This window comes from Staurois parvus, unplaced genomic scaffold (genome assembly GCF_062004578.1).
Source record: "Staurois parvus isolate SC_StPar_1 unplaced genomic scaffold, SC_StPar_1.0 ptg000052l, whole genome shotgun sequence".
NCBI classification, from domain to species: domain Eukaryota; kingdom Metazoa; phylum Chordata; class Amphibia; order Anura; family Ranidae; genus Staurois; species Staurois parvus.
In genome coordinates, this window is record NW_028317848.1 from 8,082,756 (window position 1) to 8,108,852 (window position 26,097).

The 26,097-nt window shown below is 39.3% G+C and overlaps 1 protein-coding gene across 1 annotated transcript in view; it reads left to right on the forward strand.

Moving 5' to 3' along the window:
- Positions 1-26,097, forward strand: part of CDH17 (cadherin 17) — a 90,505-nt gene that overhangs the window by 16,731 nt on the left and 47,677 nt on the right. The window contains exons 3-6 of the mRNA XM_089666888.1: positions 946-1,086; positions 8,004-8,142; positions 10,230-10,388; positions 23,325-23,515. Coding sequence (XP_089523014.1) covers positions 946-1,086; positions 8,004-8,142; positions 10,230-10,388; positions 23,325-23,515 — 630 coding nt within the window. The remainder of the gene's footprint in view (positions 1-945; positions 1,087-8,003; positions 8,143-10,229; positions 10,389-23,324; positions 23,516-26,097) is intronic.

The window sequence follows — 26,097 nt, forward strand, 5'->3', positions numbered from 1 at the left end:
GGCAAAACCTGCTTGAAGCAGGTCAAATGTACCTTCAACGAATTCTGAATCATCTCAAAAGTATCTCAAACTGATGCAAAACTGATGCGACCCGAATCCAAAATCTGTTGACACAAGCCCTTAGAAAGGTAAATATATTCATATATTCCAACCGGATTTTCTTTCAGTATAAGGTGTTTTATATAGACATTTTTACACAAACATTGCCTGTTCCACATCTCAAATATTATAAAGATTGAATTAAAATACATACAGTATTTGTTAATATTCATTATGGTGTGGATATCTAAACACACATATGCACGAATGAAATAGATGTTAGCACCTTATGAGAAAAAGAGAAGAGGCAAACACACTGGCTTAATCGTATTTAAAGTGGACATCATTTTCCTTAGGCTCCTCAAAAGATCACTCAGACTATACAATGCAACTTTGTAGCAAGATGAGAGGCAGCCACAGGAGATTGATCTGTGTGAGCACATACAACCCAGAACAAAGGTAACTTCATAGGCACCAGGATTTACACATCTGTGACATCACACCCAGTGTAAAGAAGGCTAAGGAAATCTAAGAAAGTAGATTTATACCCTGGATGATACAAGGATAAATATGGCCCTGGCCCTTCTGGAGAAAAAGCAAGGTATAGTCATTGTCAGGATGAGTATTGTGATCCCTTTGAGAAGTAATATATACTTGTAAGTGTCACATAATCACATTACCTATTACATATTACTTAGCATGCTTGCATATAATATGAAAAAAATATATCTAATGCTACATCTGCTTTAAAGACAGAGCCATTTTTACATATATCAAAGTATTACAGAAAGCTGCACGTTGCTAGATTCAGACCTCTTTTAAGGTTCCCAAACAAAAAGCATCAAGTCTCTGGTCCTTTTTCACCCAAGCCGACAGCTCTAAATTCTTGTTCTTCTCTTTAAACAGTTTCAGATAAGCAATGCCAAATCACACATGTTTGTTCTTGACGGAGAAACAGACAATTTATTTGAAATTCACCATGAAAATGGGATTCTGCAGACAACTGGACCGCTTAACTGGAGTAAAAAACGTCAGTACAGTTTTCAGGTAATACCACATTTATGTCACCCTTACTTTACGATAACCGTGCTATCCTTAGTTTTAAAGGTTTTCAAATCATTTCACTATATGTTATATGAGCATATAGTGTAATATCTGGGACTGCCTGCACAGCCATGTGCCGGACACCTGTGCATCCCAGTGCGGGTAAAAGTGACCCTCCACGGGCATACAATTTAGTACGCCCCGTGTGAACAATGCCTTTCCCTGTACGCCCCGGAGCGCAACCCCACTTACCTAGTAGAAGTGAATGGGCAGCACATGGATGTCATCGCAGATGTAAAACCAGCTTTGATAAAATAAATCGAGAGTTCACAACATATAGGCGTTGATTTACTAAAACTGGAGAGTGCAGAATCTGGAGCAGCTCTTCACAGAAACCAATCAACTTATTTTGTCAAAGCCTAACTGAACAAGCTGAGGTTATAAGCTGATTGGCTATGATACAGAGCTGCACCATATTTTGCAGTCTCCAGTTTTAGTAAATCAACCTCATAGTATATATATATATATATATATATATATATATATATATATATATATATATATATATATATATATACAGTGAGGATCTAAAGTTTGGGCACCCCAGCTAAAAATTTGTATTAATGTGCATAAAGAAGCCAAGGAAAGATGGAAAAATCTCCAAAAGGCATCAAATTACAGATTAGACATTCTTATAATATGTCAACAAAAGTTAGATTTTATTTCCATCATTTACACTTTCAAAATAACAGAAAACAAAAAAATGGCATCTGCAAAAGTTTGTGCACCCTGCAGAGTTAATATCTTGTACTGCCCCCTTTGGCAAGTATCACAGCTTGTAAACGCTTTTTGTAGCCAGCCAAGAATCTTTCAATTCTTGTTTGAGGTATCTTTGGCCATTCTTCCTTACAAAAGTCTTCCAGTTCTTTGAGATTTCTGGGCTGTCTGTCACGCACTGCTCTTTTAAGGTCTATCCATAGATTTTCAATTATGTTGAGGTCAGGAGATTGTGAAGGCCATGGCAAAACCTTCAGTTTACGCCTCTTGATGTAATCCCCCGTGGATTTCGAGGTGTGTTTAGGATCATCATCCATTTGTAGAAGCCATCCTCTCTTTAACTTCAACTTTTTCACAGATGGCATCAAGTTACCATCCAAAATTTGCTGACATTTTATTGAATCCATTTTTCCTTCTACTCGTGAGATGTTCCCTGTGCCACTGGCTGCAACACAACCCCAAAGCATGATTGATCCAACCCCATGCTTAACAGTTGGACAGAGGTTCTTTTCATTAAATTCTGTGCCCCTTCTTCTCCAAACGTACTTTTGCTCATTCCGGCCAAAAAGTTCAATTTTAACCTCATCGATCCACAGAACTTGTTTCCCAAATGCATCAGGCTTGTCTATATATTCATTTGCAAAGTTCAAACGGTGATTTTTGTGGTGAGGACGTAGAAGAGTTTTCTTCTGATGACTCTTCCATGAAGACCATATTTGTACAAGTATCTCTTTATAGTGGAATAGTGTACCACAACTCCAGTGTCTGCCAGATCTTTCTGGAGGGATCGTGCAGTCAAATGTGGGTTTTGAATTGTTTTTCTCACAATCCTGCGAGCTGTTCTGTCTGATATTTTTCTTGGTCTTCCAGATCTTGCTTTAACTTCCACTGTTCCTGATGACTGCCATTTCTTAATTACATTCCGAACAGAGGATATTGACATCTGAAAACGCTTTGCTATCTTGTTATAGCCTTCTCCAGCTTTGTGAGCGTCAACTATTTTCAGTTTCAGTTTTCTAGACAACTGCTTAGAAGAACCCATGGTGCTGATTGTTGGGCAAGGTCAGATGAGTCTGGGCATTTAAAACCTTTGCAATTGACATCACCTGGTCTTCCCAGACGATGATTGAGAACAATCCATGACACTGGCAGGTCTCAGCTTGGAAAAGGGGGCAGTGCATGCTATAAATTCTGCAGGGTGCCCAAACTTTTGCAGATGCCATTTTTTTGTTTTCTGTTATTTTGAAAGTGTAAATGATGGAAATAAAATCTAACTTTTGTTGAGATATTATAAGAATGTCTAATCTGTAATTTGATGCCTTTTGGAGATTTTTCCATCTTTCCTTGGCTTCTTTATGCAAATTAATACAAATTTTTAGCTGGGGTGCCCAAACTTTCGATCCCCACTGTATATATATATATATATATATATATATATATATAAAATATTGCCAAAAGTATTGGGACACTCCTCCAAATCATTGGATTCAAGTGTTCCAATCACCTCCATGGCCACAGATGTATACAATTAAGCACCTAGGCATGCAGACGGCTTCTACAAACATTTGTGAAAGAATGGGTCGCTCTCAGGAGCTCAGTGAATTCAAGCGTGGTACTGTGATAGTTTGCCACCTGTGCAATAAGTGGAAGCAACAGGGAACAGCAGTAACTCAGCCATGAAGTGGTAGGTCATGTAAAATGACAGAGCGGAGTAAGCACAGTATGCAGAAGTCGCCAACTGTCTGCAGAATCAATAGCTAAAGATCTCCAAACTTCGTATCTTTCAGATTAGCACAACAACAGTGCATACAGAGCTTCATGGAATGGGTTTTCCATGGCCGAGTAGCTGCATCCAAGCCTTACATCATCAAGTGAAATGCAAAGTGTTGGATACAGTGGTGTAAAGCATGCTGCCACTGGACTCTAGAGCTGTGGAGACGTGTTTTCTGGAGTGACGAATCACGCTTCTCTCTCTGGCAATCCAATGAATGTGTCTGGGTTTAGTAGTTGCCAGGAGAACTGTACTTGCCTGACTGTATTGTGCCAAGTGTAAGGTTTGGTGGAGGGGGGATTATGGTGTGGGGTTGTTTTTCAGGGGTTGGGCTTGGCCCCTTAGTTCCAGTGAAGGGAACTCTTAAGGTGTCAGCATAAGAAGACATTTTGGACAATTTCATGCTCCCAACTTTGTGGGAAGAGTTTGGGGATGGCCCCTTCCTGTTCCAACATGACTGCACACCAGTGCACAAAGCAAGGTCCATAAAGACATGGATGAGAGAGTTTGGGGTGGAGGAACTTGACTGGCCTGAACCTCAACCTAATAGAACACCTTTGGGACGAATTAAAGTGGAGACTGCCAGCCAGGCCTTCTCGTCCTACATCAGTGCCTAACCTCACAAATGAGCTTCTGGAAGAATGGTCAAACATTCCCATAGACACACTCCTAAACCTTGTGGACAGCCTTCCCAGAAGAGATGAAGCTGTTATAGCTGCAAAGGGTGGACCAACTCAATATTGAGCCCTATGGATTAAGACTGGTATTCCATTAAAGTTCATATGTGTGTAAAGGCAGGCATCCCAATACTTTTGGCAATATAGTGTGTGTATATATATATATATATATATATATATATATATATATCTTGTCCACCTACCGCTCCAACGCACCCCACAAAGTGAGCGAGGGAGAAATTTTAGGACACTTAAAGAATTGTATACTTTTTTTAAATATATTTTTATTTAATATATTTATAATTAGGAATAAAATGTACATTTTTTTAGCCAGGTAAAATACAATTTCCAAGTACACTCTATACTTTGTTACATATGTAAACCTGTTATTAGGTATAGTTGATCCATCTGCACCACATCCGTAATTGAATGATCCAAAATTGAGGAGAAAAGTTTTGTGGGACTTTCAAGGTGCTAAAGTTCCCTGAGGATAACATACTCAAACAAACCAATGTAAACAAATATCAAATTTTATTACAAAATATAAAAACAGAGATCCTTCATACTCCCATAAAAGCAATTGATAATACCATAACCTTTCAGTGCAATAAACCCCAATCCACCTTCCTTATGTAAAGAAATGATGGCTGCATTGCCCTGTTGGACTAAACTGGAGCTATGAGAGACTGAGGTTCATGACCTGCAGTGGAACTTTCATCTTCACCTGGCGATCGATTTAATTTTTCATATGTCATATGTATATAAAGCTGCCTAAGGCACTCAACAGAGTGGATTTTATTAAAATCAAGTTGATTTAAATCATGATTTAATTCACTAGTGAAAAGGCTTGATTTAAATCATAACTTTTCAAGAGCAACTGTCCTCTCAGTCCCACAGTGGCTCCTCTGACCCGCTGTTGACTCACTGACAGTCCCATTCACTTTAATGGGACAGCTGGTGATGCGGCAGTTACACAACAAGGTGAGGGACGTGGTGGCAGCAGGTGAGTGGATGCCCGCTAAAAGGCATTGCTATGATGGATCTAAAATGACAGGTGCTCTTAAAATGTAAGGAATCCGACTCATTCTTGCTGGTAGTTGAAGGTTTCCTTTTTAGAATAATAAGCTGTCAGGTTAGTAAAACAGCGATATCAGAACCGATTTTAGGTTAATAGGTTAATCACACATAGCTGGAGAACGACTCAAATTCTTTTATTTCATGTTTTTTCTCATGGTTACTGTGAAATTGTGTGAATGCATCAATGCAGTGCATGTTATCTCAGCTTGCAGAGCTTGGATTCATTGAAAGAGTTTACCAAAAATGTAAATATTGCAGAATATACAGCCTCATGCTACATAACTAAGCTCCATTGCATGCTGAGTAAACTAAATTATTAATATATCTTAAATAGAAAACTATCTTTAGATAGATTTATAATCCAAAAGCATTTTATTAAACTACAATTGATAAAAAAAAAAAAAAAACCCATTTAAATTTAATTAAATCTAATTTTTTTGCATTTCTTAAAAAAAGAATCAGGTTTTTATCTACCCTGGCACTCAACCAATCAATCAGATCTCTAGACCTTGCCGTACATGCGAGGGCCATTTTGCCAATGACCAGAGGGTTGTTCACTTTAATAACTCTTATATCTTATCTAGGATATTACCTCCAGGCCTCTCCGAGGGGGTCCTCTCCCTGCAGCACCACCTTCCAGTCCTTGTGAGTGGCTCTAGTCAGTTGCCCATTGTCCCTGTCTCATTTGTCTCTTCTGGCTTCTTTCATTATGGGTTGCCCATGTTATGCTGATAACCATCAATATAGTGCTCTCCCCTATATTTTAACCCCTGAAGAAACGTGTTGGGATTTACCACCTTCCTAAAATCTCTATATGTCTATCAAGATATAATTTCTTTACATAAGGAAGGTGGATTGGGGTGTATTGCACTGAAGGGTTATGGTATTATCAATTGCTTGTATGGGAGTATGAAGGATCTCTGTTTTTATAATATTTGTAATAAAAATATTTTATTTGAGTATGTTATCCTGAAGGAACTTCAGCACCTTGAAACTCCCACATATATTTTCTTCTTTTTGTTATATTTGTATACTAGGTTAGTCTCAATTGCATTGCTAGAAAAAAAATGTTGTTTACAGAGCTGAATAGTTGAAGCTGAGATTACACACACAGCTGAATAGTGAAGAGTGATACACCCCTTCCCTCTCTCCTTGCTCTTTGTGGTTCCATACAAAAGGGCAGGAGGAAGGAATAAAACAAAGAAGGAACAGAAGAAAAAAAGAAGGAGATGGAAAGTGAAGCAACAGAAAAGGAACAGAAAAAGATAAGAGAAAATAGAAAGAAAAGGACATATGCTTGTGAAGGTTCTCATTTATCTATGTCATGCTCAGTTTAATAGTAGATAGTCATGTTCAAGTGAAGGAAGGAAGGACTTCAGTTTTCCTATTTAAAATGAGTATTGAACTGTTGTCTTGATGAACGTATTGTGGCCGTTTATAGAGCTCAAAGGTTACTGTTGCCCCATAATGACCAGATTCCTTGTGTTATTTTCCAGAGAATACAAGATGAAATCTTATTGGTCATTTTGGGCAATTTTATAAACTACCGAATTGTGTAAAGTTTTTTTTTACAATGTGACAAATTGCTTTAGATTATGCAAAGTCTTTTACCCAGACAATGGTTCTCTGTTTTTGCACTGCCAGCCCAAGGTGCCTGAATAAAAGTGTGGAGCTCAGTGTGAAGGGTGCGTGTTGTTTGAGCCAGCTGAAGCAGAACACACACAAAACTGAATGGGGTTGATTTACTAATAGCGGTATAGACTGTTCACGTTGCAAAGTGAATTTTTCCTCTAGCTTAATAAATGAAGTGAAGTTGTGTGAACTTTACTTATCCACACGACTGGGCATTCAAAGTCAATACAGCCTCACCCAATTTACTAAGCCTAAGTGAAAAACTTTGCAAAGTGAATATGCTCCATGTAGTTAGTAATCAACCACAATAGCAGTATGAACCTAAAACACACGTGAACTGTAATTCAGGTGAATGGAACTTTCCTGTTGCATTTGGGGCATCCTGGCAGGGAAGACTTTATGTTATTTTAAAGTAGATGTCTGGTCTAAACCTATCTAATCTTAAACCTGCTCCCATCCCCATTCTAAGTCCTATACTAACTAGCCCATAGAAGAAAGGTGTGTATACTTACCTATTCCCTGGGCACACCGGTCTGGTCACGTGATTGGCTTCCAGTGCTGGCTTCATGGTAGAGGAGGGACAGCTGACAACAGATGCCCCATAGTAAGCCTATGGGTGACATTACTGCCCAGGCATTGTAGCTGTTGTTAGTGATCTCTCCCCTGAAGCTGAATGCTGGGGAGATCACATGACTGGACTGGAGCACCCAGGGAACAGGTAAGCATAGACATTTCCTCTACAGGCTAGTTGGTATAGAACTTACAATGGGGGTGGAGCAGGTTTAATATTAGATTATTTAGACAGGATTTCTAGTTTAAGGAACCAATGTAGGTAAGAAACCAACATATGTTTTTGTGCAGACTTACCCGTGTGTTTCTGTCCTCAAAGTGTGTTGAAAAATATGTGCTTGAACTGCAGTGCTTGGATTCTTGCCTCTTTCCCTTGCAATTTCGTACAGATCTCTCACAGTTTTTGAATTTTCTAGGTAAAAACTGTAGACACTGGAGGATCAGTGGTTGAAGGTCCATATTCTCTTACTATTATTGTTGATGATGTCAATGATCATATACCGTCTTTTAACCAGTCTGATTACATTACCTCAGTCCGAGAGCGGTCCAGACCAGGTAAATTGACCCTTTTTATCAAACCACATATTAAACCTATAGAAAGCAGAAATAAACATATTGAGATGAAATCCATGGTAACTCTTCTGCCATTTAATCAATTAATGTAAATCTGTTAATACAGAGGCTGCCATATTATGCCAGAGCTGATATCCTCATTCTAGTTGCCTGGTTGTCATTCTTACCCTGACCAGGAACAAGTATACAGATCAGGAAAGTCAGAAAAAAACTATGATCTGCATGCTTGGTCTAGGACAGTGTCTCAAAAGACTGATAAACATGTGGGCTAAGCAGGAGACTTGCCCAAAGGTACATCACTTATGGATTAAGGCCTAAATAATGATTAATACGTTCTTACAGGTGAACCTCCACAAATATCCTTGACAAGCTGTTCTTTATAAACAGGTACATGACATTTCTTGATGTACTCAATCTTTAATTACACATATAATACAGCTACCAAACAAGCGATCGCCCATGAGTGGAAATCTTCATCTCTTAACTTGAAAGAGATTAAATCAAGGATCTGTGGGACACTTGCCTGGATATGATAAATGTATTCCAATTTGGCAACCTTGGCTTGAGTACTCCCCTCTTTCTCAATGTACCCTGCATTTTCTGCAGATATGATGAAAGGGAGAATCTCCCTGTATTGGCACCCCTTTACAGACTCCCATGGGTGTCCTCCATGGTTCCTCTCCTGCCTTTCCCTTCCCTCGGCTGTTTTCCTCCCCTTTCCCTCCTCTTCTATTCCCTTCCTCTCCCCATTTTCTTTTCCCTTCCATCCTTCTTTTTTTTCTATTTTTCTTTGCTCGTCTTCTCCTGTCTAATATCCTCTATGACTCTAAACATATGACTTGATGCACAATTTCTTGTCAGTGGGAACTTGGCTTCTTTTCTTTTTTCTTCTTCCAGTTTCCATTATGATCACTACCAAGACTCATTGGATACTGCCATCCAACATGCAAATGGCACATTGAATGTTATTAATTTGCAAATACTGGATTGTATGCCCCTAACTTACAGACTAACTCCTTAATTGCATTGAATGTACTTGTACCTGATGGTCCTTAATTGGAGGTTATCATCAAAACCTTTTTGCTATATGATCATATGGTCCTTCTACAATGTTTTCTTGACCTTTATTTTTATTGCTAATATAATAAAAACACTTTTGGTATCAGGAAAACATGTGGGCTGCCATTAATAACCATCTTCTAGAAATACTATATGATTGACTTTCATGCTGATCATCTAGTTTTAATGCTTTCTGCAGCATTGATCTAGAAGAGGTTTGCTGCAATTGAAGTCAGAGGAAAGTCATTACACCTGATCTGCAAATTTGTTCTGAATTATCAACTTAAACCTATTAAAGGTCAAGTGAAGTATCACATCCTATTTTTTTATAGGTTTGCATGTAATGATTTGTGATTGTATTTTATCTGGAAATGCTTTAAAACACCTCTCTTAGTGAAAATGTTTCTCCCTGTTCTTCTCTCTAGTGCTCTGTGTTTGCAGAGCAGAGTAATAGTCACACCCCTAATATGCCTGTATTACCCAAGATTTATTGAGAGAAATTAAAAGCCAATTACATATTTACAAATGACAAACAAAATAGTGCATGTAAAAAGCACTGATGGTCATCCAATGTGGTAACAGGAATCCTGACTGTTGGTGATACCGGCTTGGTTGGGTTCCCCTGTCTGAGGAGGGCTGCACCACCAAGACTTGTTTCCCAAGGAACACTTACCTTGCAACATTCTTCCAACTAGTGACTGTTCCTTTAGAGCGCTGGAGAGGTGGTTTGTTGGTTCCCAGTAACAAGTGCCCTCTCACAGACTTCTTTTGTAGAGAGGGAGAGGGGTGCATTTGACTAGGTTTGCTACATTCCATGGAGAAGTAGTTCCTTTCTGGAGTCATATGTAGACACCCTGCACACTTGCTGTAACTGGAAAGTAGGGGTAAGACCATGAAAATGAAGTTGTATGTGTAACTGATTATAATTTATCTTCTATTAAAAAAAGATAATTTTGTTCCATGTAAAGACCTTTTAGACCCATATCATTTATATATTGTTTTAAATACAGGCATACCATTTCTCACTGTTTATGCCACTGATGAGGATGATCCATCGACACCCAATGCTCAACTGGTCTATAAAATTGTGCATCAGATTCCAGACCCAGCCAAAGTATTGTTCTTCCAGATTAACAACAACACTGGGAAAATATCTACAACAATAAACGGTATGTAGAGAACAATCAATCCTTGCAGATTACCAATAACCCAGCCAACAGCTGGTTTAGATGCTAAGGCTACAAAAGGAGGCATTTCATTGATAAATTGTACTGTAGATTGTGGATCGTAATCCAGCTCATCCTTAGAATTCTCAATGAAAAAAGTTAGTCTTTTCGTAACCAAACCAAGCAGAATAGCACGAATGCACAGAAATACATTCCAAGTGATTTCAGTGTCTAGAATAAAGAGTTACCTGATTTTGCATAATTATAGTTTAAATTTTCATCCTTTCTCTATATCTCCTATATAAAATGTAAAGATGAACTCCAAGCTAAAAGCTAAATTAACAGATTAAATACATTAATGAGATCTGTTTTAACTATAAAAAGATTTGTATTTCTGTCCAACCAGTCTTGAGGTTTACACAGCCCTGTGTGGCAGGGCAGGAAAGATGATTTTTCTCTGCTGCAGTTAAAGCAGAACCTTGGTTAAAAATCAAAAATGTACAAACACTAAGATTTTTTTTTATTGTAGAAGAGAATTAACATGTCTCTTGTGAAAAAACCTTCTGCTGGCAAAGATTAAAGTGTATTTAAGCTCAAAAATATTGCAGTTTATCAATCCTAAGGCTGGCCACACACTATACAAATTTCTTACAATTTTCTGTCCACATTCTGCCCAATTTCTGCCCAATTTCCTTTAGATTTGCCTTCAACTATGTAGTCCAAGGGCCTGTCTAATTGGATACGATTGAAATTGTTATTTAGGTTTGACCTCATATTAAATGGTTTTTGGTAAATCTAAGCATAAATCTCAAGAAAATTGTATAATTGTATAATGTATGGCCAGCTTAGATGTGATAGCTGCTTTTGTTTTCTGTTTTTCATTTTCTTACCTTTATTATCACCTGGTGATCTAGTCAATGGCTTCTGTGTCTATGGAGGAGCAAAGGATACACCCTTGGACAGCACCACTGTCTGGAGAGGGTAGTGCTAGATAGGCTAGTAGTAGTCCATGTACACAGTAGATGGATTTTACTTTGTAAATGACAAATTAAAGACAAATTCCAGCTAATGCTCTTTAAGTAGTTACAGAAACAGTTTTTTCCTTTTGAGATAAAGGTTTTACATAAATGAAGAAAAGCTAATCATTGTAAGCACCTATTTTACTGTTAAATAGGTTGTCCCAACCCTCCTACTTCCAGTGTTGCTGGACAGCTTGGCCTAGTAAAGGAAGTAGAAATATAACAGCAGGATCAACAGGTTAAAAAACTATGTTGTAGTGGGGACTCAAAAAATAAGACTGCTTTTTTTATTGATAGTGAGAGCATGCATCAAGTATGTAATTTGTATGTATTTTTTTTTGTGTAATTAATCAAATATGTACCACTTTTGCAATACATGGCTTGAATTTTGACCGATTCATGCTGAATGAAAATTTGAGCACCACCCCGCTTGATAAAAGTCAATTGAACATTTGACTTCCTCAAGAGAACCAGATAGAAAATTGTCAGACAAACAGCGCCTGCATCCAATCAAACGCAGGGAATGTTCAGATTATTCTGACAGCCTTTCTAACCTGCTGTCAGGATGCAATGGCCAGCAAGGGAGAAACATTCAGGAATCTGTTTCTCAGCCTGCAAACTGAACAAAAAATCTAAGCGTCTGGAAAGCTTTGCCTTCCTCCTCAAACTGTTATAGTTATTGCTGCTGGTATTTACCATAATGGTTGTTCAGTCACATGATTGTTATATTCATTTCTTATTGACCCTCATTGCTGAAAATAATACTCGATTTGGCAAATACGGAACATGGGGGTTGATTTACTAAAACTAGTGAATCTGGTGCAGTTCTGCATAGAAACCAATCAGCCTCCAGGTTTTATTGTCAAAGCATAATTGAACAAGCTGAAGTTAGAAACTGATTGGCTACCATGCACAGCTGCACCAGATTTTGATCTCTCTAGTTATAGTAAACCAACCCCAGGGCAGGGGCAGACTGACCATTCGGGAACTCAGGCACTGCCCGGGGGCCCGGGGTCAGTAGGGGGCCCCATGAGATGCCCCTGGTACCTTTTCATAGGCTTTTTTGAGTGTGGTTTGAGTGTGGGTGAGGACACAGGGGCCCCATGATCCCCTGTTGCACAGGGGCCCCATGAGTTGTCAGTCTGCCCCTGCCCCAGGGTGACTTTTTTTTTTTTTTTTTAATTTAAACACTCATTAAATCTTTCACGTTAATACAAAAACCCAAAAGGTAAATAATTCTCATACAAATAGACATTTATAGCATTTCTACCTTTCCCTTACTAAAAACTCTTTTCCTTCCCATCCCACTACCCCCCCTTCCCGCCCCTCATCCCCCCTCCTCCCCCTCTGCAGACTCTAGCCCATTCTAATCTCTTGAGGCTTATTAAATTTTTTGCTAACATCCTAGTTCATATTTTCCTATATTTCTCTTTCAATCCTGCTCTTTCCCACTTTTCCCATCTCCTAATAAAAACTCTCATCCTATCTTCCTGCATATGGTATGATCTTTCCATTCTACCTATCTGGTTTACTCTGTTAATCCAGTCTTCCTCCTTCGGTACCTCAGCTTTCCACCAAAACTTGGGTATCAACCCTTTCGCCGCATTCAAGAAGTACCAAATACCTGAATCTTTATATTTATTTACAGATGTCTCCACATTGTGTAGGAGGCACGTCGTTGGGTCTAACCCTATGTCAATTTCAGTTATTTCTTCAATCAGTTTGACTATTATCTTCCAAAAAGCCTGGATTTTCGGACATTCCCACCATATGTGAAACACCGTGCCTATCTCTCCACATCCTCTCCAACACATATTTGAGTTTTCCCCATTCATCTTGTGCTCTACACTCGGTGTAATGTGCCATCGTGTCACACACTTATAATTAACCTCAACCTCTCTCATACTAACATTATCGTGTATCAATCTAAACATCTTTCTCTGTCTATCTTCATCCAACCCAACTCCCATATCCCTTTCCCATTTTGTGATAAAAGTTAACTTTGTGTTTGTGTCTAATTCTGTGAGTATTCTATACACTTTTGAAATACTGTGCTTCCCATCCCTTCGTGTCTCTAACAACCTTTCAAACATATTCCACTCCTGTTTTATTCTCAGGGGTTTTGGTAGATTTCCAATAAAACATTTCAATTGATGATATTTCCACTCATCTATTCTAATAAAAATATCTCCCTTCTTCTCTATTAAATCTTTAAGTGATTTCAATTCCCCCTCCACCAAAACATCTCTCAGTTGGGTATCCTCCTTTCTAAACCATCTCCCTGATATCTTATTCTTTCCCGGGGGAAAGTACTCAGTATTTGTGAGAGGCATTAATATAGAATTAAATTCCCATTTCATGTTTTTGTGTAAATTGTCCCATACCCTAAAAACATTTAAAGTGTAGACACTTGTGCTTTCTTTAATTCCCCTGAACTGTGGTGGAACCCATATCATCTGACTCAATCTAATGCCACTAAGATCATTTTCAATTGTTACCCAACGTTTCCCCTTATGGTTAAATGTCCAGTCATATATTCTTGCTAAAACCACTGCTTTATAGTATCTCTTGACATCTGGTAGACCCAATCCCCCTTTCTCTTTAGTCCTACTCAATGTTTCATATGCTATTCTAGGTTTTTTATTCTTCCATATGTATCTTGTTAACATTTTTTTCATTATCTTAAAGAAGGCTTCTGGAATTTTAATTGGTACCATTTGAAATCTATACAGTATTTTAGGCATAATTACCATTTTGACTAGGTTTATACATCCTATCCAGGATGGATTTCCTCCTTCTAGTCTTTTTAAATCTTCCCTGATCTCATTTATCAAAGAGATATAGTTTAATCTATACAAATGCTTAGATGAGGCAGTGAGTTTTATTCCTAGGTATTTTATCTCTTTTTCTCTCCATATAAAGGGGAATTCTTTTTGTAGTTTTTCTTTTTCATTCTTTGATATATTAATATTCAGGATCTCTGTTTTCGTTGGATTTATTTTTAAATTTGATAGTTCACCGTACTCCTTCAGAATCTTCATTATATTTGGGAGAGTTATTCGGGGATTCCCCACATAGAACAATAAGTCGTCCGCAAAGGCCGCTACTCTATGTTCTATGGATTCTATCTGAATTCCCTTTACCGATCCACTATTTCTTATTATTGACAACAGAGGTTCGAGTGACAATACATATAGCAGAGGGGACAGTGGACAACCCTGTCTTGTACCATTAGAGATTCCAATGGGTTCTGATCTCTCCCCATTTACCGTGATAATTGCAGTAGGCTCCCTATATAATTTACTTATCCACTCTCGCATTCTATCACCTATCCCCAGCACTTTTAAGTTGTCCATCATAAAGCCCCAGTCCACTCTATCAAATGCCTTCTCTGCATCAATTGACAAGAGCACCACCGGGGCTTTCCCTTTTCTACTTTTCTGAATAAGCATCAGGGTTCTCAAGCCGTTATCTCTACCTTCTCTCCCCGGTACAAAGCCCACCTGGTCTCCATGGATCCATTCAGGCATCAGATCCCTCAACCTGTTTGCTAACACCTTTGCATACAGTTTAGTGTCAGTGTTCAATAGTGAGATAGGTCTATAGCTGGAGCACTGAGATGGATCTTTTCCCTCTTTGTGAATAAGTACTACATGGGCCTGCAGGGATTCTCTCCTCATTTCCATCCCACCTCCCAGAGCATTCATATATTTCTCCAGCTTGGGTAACAGTACTTCACTAAATTTCTTATAGTACTTAACTGTATAGCCATCCGGGCCTGGGCTTTTTCCCCCCCTGTGCTTTTTAATGCAATTTTAATTTCTTCCTGGGAAATTTCTGCGTCTAGGGAGTTCAACTGTGCTTCACTTAGTTTTGGTAATCCCGCATTTTTTAAGTATGTCATCTTTTTTTCATTAATTCCCTCTTGAGCTTCTTTTAGAGGGCCTTGGGGACTAATATTATATAACTTTTTGTAATACTCCGTAAACACTTTAATAATCTCTTTATTTGAGTGGACCAACTCCCCCTTTGAACTTTTTATCTTTTCTATATAGTTCCTATTTTTCTTTTTATTCAGAGCTCTCATTAGATATCTTCCTGGTCTGTCTCCCCATCTATATCTCTCGTTCAAAACCCTGTTGTATACTCTTCTCTTCTCCTCATCCATCAACCTCTCTAGCTCATCTTTTTTATCCAGCAACTTCTGTCTCGTATCTTTTGTTATTTTCTTCTTATGGATCTGCTCCAAGTCCAATATTTCTTTTAAGAGCCCACTGACCCTCTCTCTTCTTTCCTTTTTCTTCCTTGCTCCTGCCGCAATCAAGATTCCTCTTATGAATACCTTGTGGCTTTCCCAGACTGTAGCTATCGATACTTCCTCTGTTTCGTTCTCCTTAAAGTATACCTTAATCTCTTTCTCGATTTTCTGAACTACATCCTTATCCAGAAGAAGAACCTCATTTAACCTCCACCCTAATCCTCCAGTCCACCTTCTTCCCCATCCCATTTTCATTACGACCGGAGCATGATCCAAGAACGTCCTTGTCTCTATGTCAATTTTAACCAGATGATCTATAAGTTGATGGTCTATTAAGATGTAATCTAATCTCGAGTATATCTCATGTGCATTAGAGAAGAAGGTATAGTCTCTGTCTTTCATATGCGTTATTCTCCAGATATCCACTAGTTGATATTCATGAATCACTTTTTTCAAAGCTCTCAGAGACCTACTCCCCTCTCTTTGCACGGAAGAGGTATTATCCTTTTGTGGGTCCATACAGAAATTTAGGTCTCCTGCTACTATCAAGCGCCCCTTTTTAAATTCCATAAATTTTCCCAACAGACCCTTCATATACATCTCCGGGTTTTTATTAGGGCAGTATATATTGGCTAAAGTACACTCAATCCCCTGAAGTCTACCTTTTAAGAATAAAAACCTCCCCTCCGGGTCGGTTCTTCTATCCTCTAGCTCAAATCTCATATTCTTTGCAAAACCTATTGCAACCCCTTTTGCTCTTTTAATTGGAGAATCTGCATAATACCATGTTGGGTAGTGTTTGGATTTCAATTTCACGTTTGCCTCTATCTCAAAGTGCGTCTCCTGTAAAAATACCACTGACGTAGCCCTATGATGTAACTCATTAAACAACCTAAATCTCTTCCCTGGACAACTCAGCCCGTTCACATTATAGGTTATAAACTGTATTTCTTCCATCTTTCCCAGTTAACTCCATCTCTCTTCCAAATTGCCTCTTCCTCTTTATCCCTTCTGTCATGCAGAGTGTTGACCCAATACCTCCTCCCCTCCCTCACTCCAACCCGACTCCCATCCCCCCTCCCCTCCACCCCACCCCCCTCCATCCTCTCCCCTACCCCTCTCTCCCACTCCCCATTAGGCCTACTAGTTGCCTTCTAATCATTTGTGGACCTAGTGCCACGTTTGATTTTTGACCCTGGGGTTGAACTCTGACCCTGTACGGTTCACCTTCCCCCCAAAGTTCCCTTATCTATCCATTCTCTATTTCTCTTTTTACCTTGCTGCCATTCCTCTTTTCCCCCAGCATATATCCCTCCTTCTTCCTCCCCCCATCCTGGAATCTCTATTCTCTGGATGTCAAGTTTATCAAAAAAGTCTCTCAGTTCCTCAGGAAATCTTAAGTATGCGGTAACTCCATTCTTCCATCCGATTAAACACATCGAGCTACTCCATCTATATTGTATATTCTGTTTTTTCATCTGTTCTAATAGTGGTTTCAATGATCTCTTTCTCCTCAATGTCTCAACTGTCAGGTCTGCAAAAACTTGGATATTTTTCCCTTCATATTTAATGCTGGTTCTTCCTTTTATCTTCTTCCATATTTCTTCTCTCTCTTTATTTTTATGGAATTGTACAACTACATCTCTCGGTCTCTCTTCCATCTGCTCTCGTTGGAGCCTTCCTATTCTGTATACATTATCCAGTTCACATGTCTCTGTACTAGATTTATCCATAATGGAGTTTAAAATTTTATGTACTGTCCCTTTTAAATCTTCTCCTTGTGCAGGTTGCGGGACTCCTTTTATTCTGAGGTTATTTTTTCTATGCATGTTACCTTGAGTCTCCAGTTTATACCACAGCTTATTTTGTGCTTTCCTTATCTCCATTAACTGATTTCTCAATTCAGGGATAGCTTGTTCATATTTTTTAATTTTTGCTTCTGTTTCTTCTACTCTTGATAGTAAATGTCCTAAATCATTCCGGATAATTCCCATCTCTTGTTTAATAGATTTTTCCAAATTTCTAAACATTTCTGCCATCTCCTTTTTATTTGGGATTTGTAGTTCTCCTTCATTTTCTCTCAGCTCTGTTCCCTCTGGTGTTAATTGACTATTATTATGCATTTCCACAGATGACCTGACGCTCCTATCCATACTTTTTTCCAATATACTTCCTTCACATATCCCCTGAGATCTTTCTGGGGTCACATTACCCTGGGATATAAATTTTTTTTATCGTTCCAGATTTGGAGTGCTTGGGACCGCTCCCTTTACTATTTTTACTCTTCATATTTTTTGTAGGTCCTGTCTCTCTCCTTTAAGCCTTTAGGGCATATGTTGTAATACGTCCTTTTAAAGAAGGTCCATTTCTTCTGCCCCTTTGGGAATCCCCCCTATTTATTCCTCTCCTGCTTCCATACTTTACAGTCCATATACAAATTTAATATGTAATTCAGCCACTCTCACTCACCCTTCTCCGACTGCTTTTCCAGGAAGGCTGCCTTTCAAGCTCATTGTCCTCTATTCAGGGGTCCCTTCAGGCATTATTTCCTCTTTTGGGGGATTCCTCCGGGTTCCTCTCTTTCTCCTTTGCGCCCCTCCTCCACAGGTGGCCAGCAGAACGGACTCCCCTTCGTTGGGACGGTGTTTCCCCAGTTCTTTAAAACACCGTCCGCCTTACAGCGCTGCTGCTCTCCCAAAGCTTGGTCCTCGTGGCCTGTCAGTGAGAGAGCCGGCGTCTCCCTCTGCCTAGGAGAGACAACCGGCTTCTCTTCCTCCCAGTACTCCCTTGCGGGAGGTCACGTGACCGCCTCGCGTCCCCTGGTCTCCCAGCAGCCCGCTGCATCCGACGAGGGGTTTAGTTCGTCCCACTGCCGCGGTCCATGAAAGCTCCGTCCTCTCCACTCTTCAGGCGGGACCCCCTCTCAAAGGTAGGGTTAAGCTGGGCTCCTCTGCAGCATATTTCTTAGGAACGATGGGGTGAGGGTGGCTATCCCACGGAGAGCGTTCACATCGCTCTCTCCCCTGCCGCCATGGTCAGGCTCCTCCCTCAATTTACAGGGGCTCTTCAGCCCTTCAGTCTCTGCCCCAGGGTGACTTAATAAAGTCATTGAGAGTTCTGATGATGAAAGTAAAATTTTTTTTTACAGCTTATACTGTTATTGCATATTGTCACATGTCAGGAATATACCACTAATTAATTATCTATTGCACTCCATCCTGGGAAGAACCTGTAAGAGGGTGCTACTGCAACAACCAGTTGATTAGCCGGTGGACAAGAATTTAAGAAAAATGTGTCACCAACACTACATGGATCTGTGTCATAAAGCCCAAGTTTATATTACAGATAGTACAACTTTTTGGGCCAGATTGGACCCCTTTGTGAGGCATGTGATGATCACACTGCACTATCTGCATTTATTCCCGCCCCCCCCAGCTCAATAACCCCAACTAATTGTCAGGGCAAGCAATAACCCACAGCTTAGTAATAACCCCTAGCAACATAAAGCCCAGTATAGCATTAACCCCCCTGGCGGTATTCCCGAATGTAGCTCGGGGTAAAGTTTCAGTACCAAAAGCGGTAACCCTGAGCTACACTCAGGCTTACCATGCAGCGTTGCTCAGGGATTCCCTGCAGTGCTTATCTTGTCCTTCGCTCCCGCGATGTGTCCTCTGCAGCGTCCCCAGCCATCTCCTCCGGCCAATGCCGGCATCCGGCTTCCGTGTTCTGGTCACTGCGAGCGTCGGGACGTACGGGACGTATGGGGGCCGGAACCGGCGGCAAATTTTTAAATTTTTAGAAACTGTCATTTTCTAATAAACAAATTTGACATAGTAAAACATTACTGTATCAAAGCATTTCACTGTTCTTTCTGCCTGGAAACTTAGAAACGTCCATGGCGTCCAAAAAGCGTCCCTTTACGTCAAAAGCGGTTTTAGACTAGCTAGAGAACAGCGATAGTAAATCAGAACCACTTGCAGAACTGAGTGATAATGATTCGTGGGGAACTTCATCATCAGACACTGAAAACGATTTTGCGACTTTGCTCAGTGATGTGCGAACTTGGCGCTATATTTCAAATTTCAGTGTTTTTGGTTTGATTATATTATTTAATTAAATGTATTATTATTATATTATTATTTTTATGATTATTGATTAAATTATAATTTATGATTTTGTGTTTCAAGTTTTATCCTACCCGGAATGTTTACTAGACTCTTGTTTGGACAGATTTCAGTGAGTTATTCCTAAAAATTACAGGTCTACAATAAAAAAAATACATATTTCCATGCAAAATAATGGTACCGCTTTGAGCACAGAAATATGGACATAATCATACCGCTAGAGAGGTTAATAACTTCAGCACAATAATAACCCATAGAATAATTTTTACATTTTTGTTGTGAAGGCCCAGCAGATGGAGGTGGTTAAAGACATTTTTCACACCCGCCCCCCATGTCCCCCCAACACCGCCACTGTCTGGTGACAACCTACAACTGTTAATTTCTACTCGCACCCTGTGGAGACACAGACAGCAATAGAAACCTGGCAGGGGTTATTTTCAATATACTTTTATTGAGTTTCACAATAAGAGGTGCAACAACATGCAGGTCAAGAGTTGACATTGGATAGGCTAGCCCAAGCAAGATCAAATACAGATATATTATATAGCAGAGAAGAAATGGAGAGTCCACAGTGATGGTATAGTGACATACGCAGCATTAGCTAACCTTATCAACTCAAGTCATTACAGAGGACAAGAGGGCACTCTTTACATCTGGAGGAAAAGAGATTTAACCTTCACATATATAAAGGCTTCTTCACAGTAAGAGCTGTGAAAATGTGGAATAAACTCCCTCAAGAACAAGCTCTGACCAGTTTAGTAGGTTGTTTTAAAAAAGATGTGGATGCTTTCTAAATGCACAGAATATAATTGGGTACTAATATTCATATATAATATTACCAAGGGTAGTTGATTCAGGGAATATCCGATTGCCTACTGATCAGAAACATTTTTTCCCCCGCTGGAGCAAATTGGATTATACTTTATTGGAGGTTTGTGCCTTCCTCTGGATCAACTGTGGGTATTGTATGAATGGAGGTTTTCTATTTGTTGTTTTCTGTTGTTTGAACTAGATGGACTTTGAACTAGATGGAGAAGGATAAAGCAGAGGTGAAGGGGAGGGACAATTAGGACAGTAAATAAGGAAGAAGGATATAGTAGGTGGACAAGAGGAGGTGGGTTTTCAACTCCAAGGACACTCCTTTTAGAGTTTTGGAGCACACTCCACAATCAGCATTGCAGTTGGTTATTCTTGTACTGCACAAATGATAAAGAACAGAAGGGCACAAATGCCTTGTGCATTATCTCAAGCACTTTCTTAAAAGATCAAAGATCCAAAATGTACTTACAATCCAAAATGGAATAGTAGTGTATCATAGTACAGAGTCCGGAAGTCCGTCCTCTGACCTCATAAGATCTCAAAAATGGCGGAGCCAATTGATATGTGTTGGGTTGTAGTCCCCTTCCTCAGAACACTGATTCCCCGATTTGAGGAGGGCAACACCAATACAATCATCCAGCCCGAGATGCACAGTGGTTATAGTATTTGGATATTTTATGGCAAGTCTTGTTGTGAACCTGAGCGCTGAAGTGTCACGTTTTTTCTGTTTTTACAGTTGGTTATAATTGGAGAAGTTCCTGACAAGAGTTCAATCCCCTCATTACTATATCCAAAATTAAAAATTGTATTTTGGCTTTATATCGATTTTAAACTCTAAGTTTAATGTAATACTAAATTCTTAGACTAAGTAAGCAGTTTATAATATGGCACAATTACCAGGCATAGATGGAAAGCCCAATATATTTAATGGCACGTTTATTTTTGTAGGCAGTGCAGTGACGAATCCAATCATTCATTCATGATTTCCAGCCCTTTATACCCCTTCATATATACATTTTTCTGGGATATATTTATTAAATTAAATATTTACAAACAATAGAGAAGATTAAGGTCAGCAAGGGATAATAACTGTATTTTTCATTTTCTTTAATATTAATATTTTTGTTTAACAGTAGGATTTTTTTATTATTATTTATATCTGACCCAGATAGAAAGATCTCATACACAAAGAAAACACTTCATAAACTTTCTTAGCCTCTCTCCAAATTTAGAACTGTAATTTTTATTTTAAACTTGCATAAAATCTTTGCAGAGGGATTCTTAAAAAAACTGTCATGGATGAAACACATAGACTGCTATTGCAGTCTGCTATACCTTTCTAAAAATGTTAGTTGTCTCGCTGTCGTTCTAAACTTCTGACTTCAATACTTTGTAAGTTAATATCCAAGAATAGGCATGCAGAGAAGGACATCTGACTATCAAGTGCTTTTTTGCCCTGCGCTAGGGTCCTGTCCAAGTTGAGTTTTCCTGGCATGGCCCCAGGTGGCATCCTCCCTGAGACAGCTGAACCAACTGAATATAAATGAATGTATATAAATTCATAAATGAAAACAATCAGTTGATCTATAGACAGGCAGTGAAATTATGCAAATGGTGGCCTCAATGACCACTAGGGGAGCTAAGGAGGTTTGAGGAGGAAAAAGGAAATTACTGGAAAAATTACATTTTCATATACCTTCAGCTGTCTATATCTTTTGATCTACCAGTCATTTTGACACACAGTTTAACTTAAAGGTACCAAATTCCCAGGTTCAGTTGCCAAAGTTGGAGACATGCTTACTTTAACTAGCAGATCTGTAATGAAATTTTTAAAAGGCAGAGCTATGCAATTAATATAAAAAAACAGGTATAAGTGTATATGTAAAAGTTCATCTTATACCTTCACCCAAAGCTGATATTTTTGTTAGATGATTTTAGTATAAATCAGCTGACAGCTTATATAGCTTTTGGGAAGTGTGTTGGAAATATCATGCACCCCATTTAAAAAATATTTTATATTATTCAGATATCTCCTACTACAGCTGGTTTATAATATACTGTATGTAGATGGCAATTTCGGAGGCTACTCACACCCTACCTGCATAGGGCCATGCTCAGTGAAGCTGGAATGGCCTTTCAACTTGCTTGTCCATTGACCCTATGAGTAGTGGTCCTACAGTATGCACATGCTTTGCTGAGACCACCTCAAGATTTCAATAGAAATATATCCTGTTCAAATGCTTTACATTGTGTCTGACAGAACAGCTCAGGGCAGCCATAAGTAAACACATAGCTGACAAGGAGAGCAATAAAAACCTTGACAGCTGGCCTAAGCTTTCTCCACTCTATCCAAAACTGAAAAAAGGTTTTGCCTTAAATGCTTCCAGTCCGTGTGCTCCCCATTTCGGACCCTGCTACTTTTTTTTAAAGCAATTGGTTGCATTAATAGTATTCTATAGGGCCCACATCTGCACTCATTTCATTCAGTTTATGGTATCCCTGCACTCCGACATAGTTTTTTTGAGTGCTGTATCTGGGAAAAGATAGCACAGTGGTAAGTGTAATTAACACATTACACCTGCCTCCCACTATTCTTTCCAAAGATATTTACTGAATGTCTTCTACTCATGGACAAAATATAAATTTTTTGTAGGCTGACATACAGTATTTGTTGCATGTTCTGTGTAGCTGGTTGTAATGTTTTCTATCTAACTTGCAGGAACTAACTATTTAAAGGCAGAAGACAAAACTGAATACGAACTTCTTTTAAGTGTTTCGGACATGGCTGAACTATCCTTCAGCAACAATGCAAGGGTCTATATTACAGTAACAGAGAACCTATGGAAAGAGCCCAAACCTGTCACCATTGAGGAAAACTCTGTGTTGCCCCATCCTCATTATATAACACAGGTAATATTTTGGGAAACTAAAATAGTCAACTGGTTGATATTTCACTGGCATGGATGGAATTAATAGGTGTTAATGGGAGTATTATTAATTAAGCCAAACATTAGATTGGAACATAAGATTGGAAACAGTAGGGTTTTTATTCTAGTGAAAGCAACAAAAGCAAAGGCTTTTTTGTAAGCATATGCAACTGCAATATCTATACTCCCAATAAACCATGTTACTTTCAAACAATACTTTGTGCAATGTGCATGCTGTTTAGCAATTATATACACTATATTGCCAAAAGTATTGGGCCAGCCCTCCAAATCATTGGATTCAGGTGTTCCAATCACCTCCACAGCCACAGGTGTATAAAATCAAACACCTAGGCATGCAGACTGCTTGTACAAACACTTGTGAAAGAATGGGTCTCTCTCAGGAGCTCAGCGAATTCAAGCGTAGTACCGTGATAGGTTGCCACCTGTGCAATAAGGAAATTTCCTTGCTACTATGAACTCGGTGTAGAGCTCTTCACTCTGAAGTCAACACAGAGGACAAGGGGGCACTCTTTACGTCTGGAGGAAAAGAAATATAATCTCCAAACACGGAAAGGTTTCTTTACAGTGAGAGCTGTAAAAACGTGGAATAGACTCCCTCAAGAGTTGGTTCTGGCCAGCTCAGTGGATTGCTTCAAAAAAGGCCTGGATTATTTCTTAGATACACAGAATATAACTGGATACTAACATTTATAGGTAAAGTTGATCCAGTTTCAGCCAGACTAACTATGTAACTAAATATTCCACAGTCAACTGGTAGTGGTATTATAACAAAGTGGAAGCAACTGGAAACAACAGCAACTCAGCCAGGAAGTGGTAGGCCACGTAAAATGACAGAGCGGGGTCAGCGCATGCTGAAATGCACAATGCACAGAAGTCGCCAACTGTCTGCAGAGTCAATAGCTAAAAACCTCCAAACTTTATGTGGCCTTCAGATTAGCACAACAACAGTGTGTAGAGAGCTTCATGGAATGGGTTTACATGGTTGAGCAGCTGCATCCAAGCCTTATATCACCAAGTGCAATGCAAAGCGTCGGATGCAGTGGTGTAAAGCACGCTGCCACTAGACTCTAGAGCAGTGGAGACGTGTTCTCTGAAGTAACCAATCACGCTTCTCTGTCTGGCAATCCGATGAACATGTCTGGATTTGGCGGTTGTCAGGAGAACAGTACTTGCCTGACTGCATTGTGCCAAGTGTAAAGTTTGGTGGAGGGGGGATTATGGTGTGAAGCTGTTTTTCAGGGGCTGGGCTTGGCCCGTTAGTTCCAGTGAAGGGAACTCTAAAGACGTCAGCATACCAAGACATTTTGGACAATTTCATGCTCCCATCTTTGTGGGAACAGTTTGGGGATTGCCGATTCCCTTTCCAACATGACTGCGCACCAGTGCACAAAGCAAAGTCCATAAAGAAATGGATGAGCATGTTTGGGGTGGAGGAACTTGACTGACCTGCTCAGTGTCCTGACCCCAACCCCATAGAACACCTTTGGGATGAATTAGAGGACATTGTGAGCCAGGCCCTGTCGTCTGACATCAGTGCCTGACCTCACAAATGCACTTCTGGAAGAATGGTCAAACATTCCCATAGACACACTCCTAAACCTTGTGGACAGTCTTCCCAGAAGAGTTGAAGATGTTTTAGCTGCAAAGGGTGGGACAACTCAATATTGAACCCTACGGACTAAGACTGGGATGCCATTAAAGTTCATGTGCGTGTAAAGGCAGGTGTAACAATACTTTTGGCAATATAGCTTATTTTAGAATTATTACATACCATAGACCAATATGTTACTGTTATCTGCCTGCTTGGAACTCACCCTTATTGAGCCAGGATGTTCCTAGCATGTTATCAACTCCATCTACCAGCACAAGATGTTCCAATGTGTTACAAATTATTCCAGGCCAGCACATTTTTGATTATTGCTTAAAAAGATGTAAAATATAGAACACAGCAAAAATTTTGACTCTGTAACCCAGAACCTGTCCAAGCTACTGGGGGGAATGACCCAGGTACTGCAGGTCTCCCAACTATGTTACACATTGATGTGCTTGGCATGTATACTTGATAACATGAAACCTTAAATCTTGCAGGAATTGGTACCCTCATCTCTAAACTGTTAGGACAAGGATATATCCAACACTTCTTCAAGATGTAAGAAGAAATTACTGGGATTCACTTAATTTTAAAAAAAAAGAATTAAAGCAGTATTAAACCCAAAAGCAAAAATTTTGCATATTGCAGGTTACCAATCTTAGATGTAATGGCTGCATTTGTTTTCTTTTTTAGCCTTCTTTTCTTCTATTTTCATATGGTGATACAGCCAGTCTGTTGTTTTTTCAAAAGAAAAAGGCTCTCTTACAGGTGCATCCTTTTACAGGGTTAAGACAAAGCATTTAACACTGGCAAGGGTACTTACAATTTAATTTATTCATGTAAAACCTCTATCCCAAATGGAAACCAAAACTGTGTGCTGTAACGGATTATAAAGTGTGAGCTGGAATTTGGCTTCAATTTGTTAGTGTTTTTAAATCTGTTAGTACATCTAA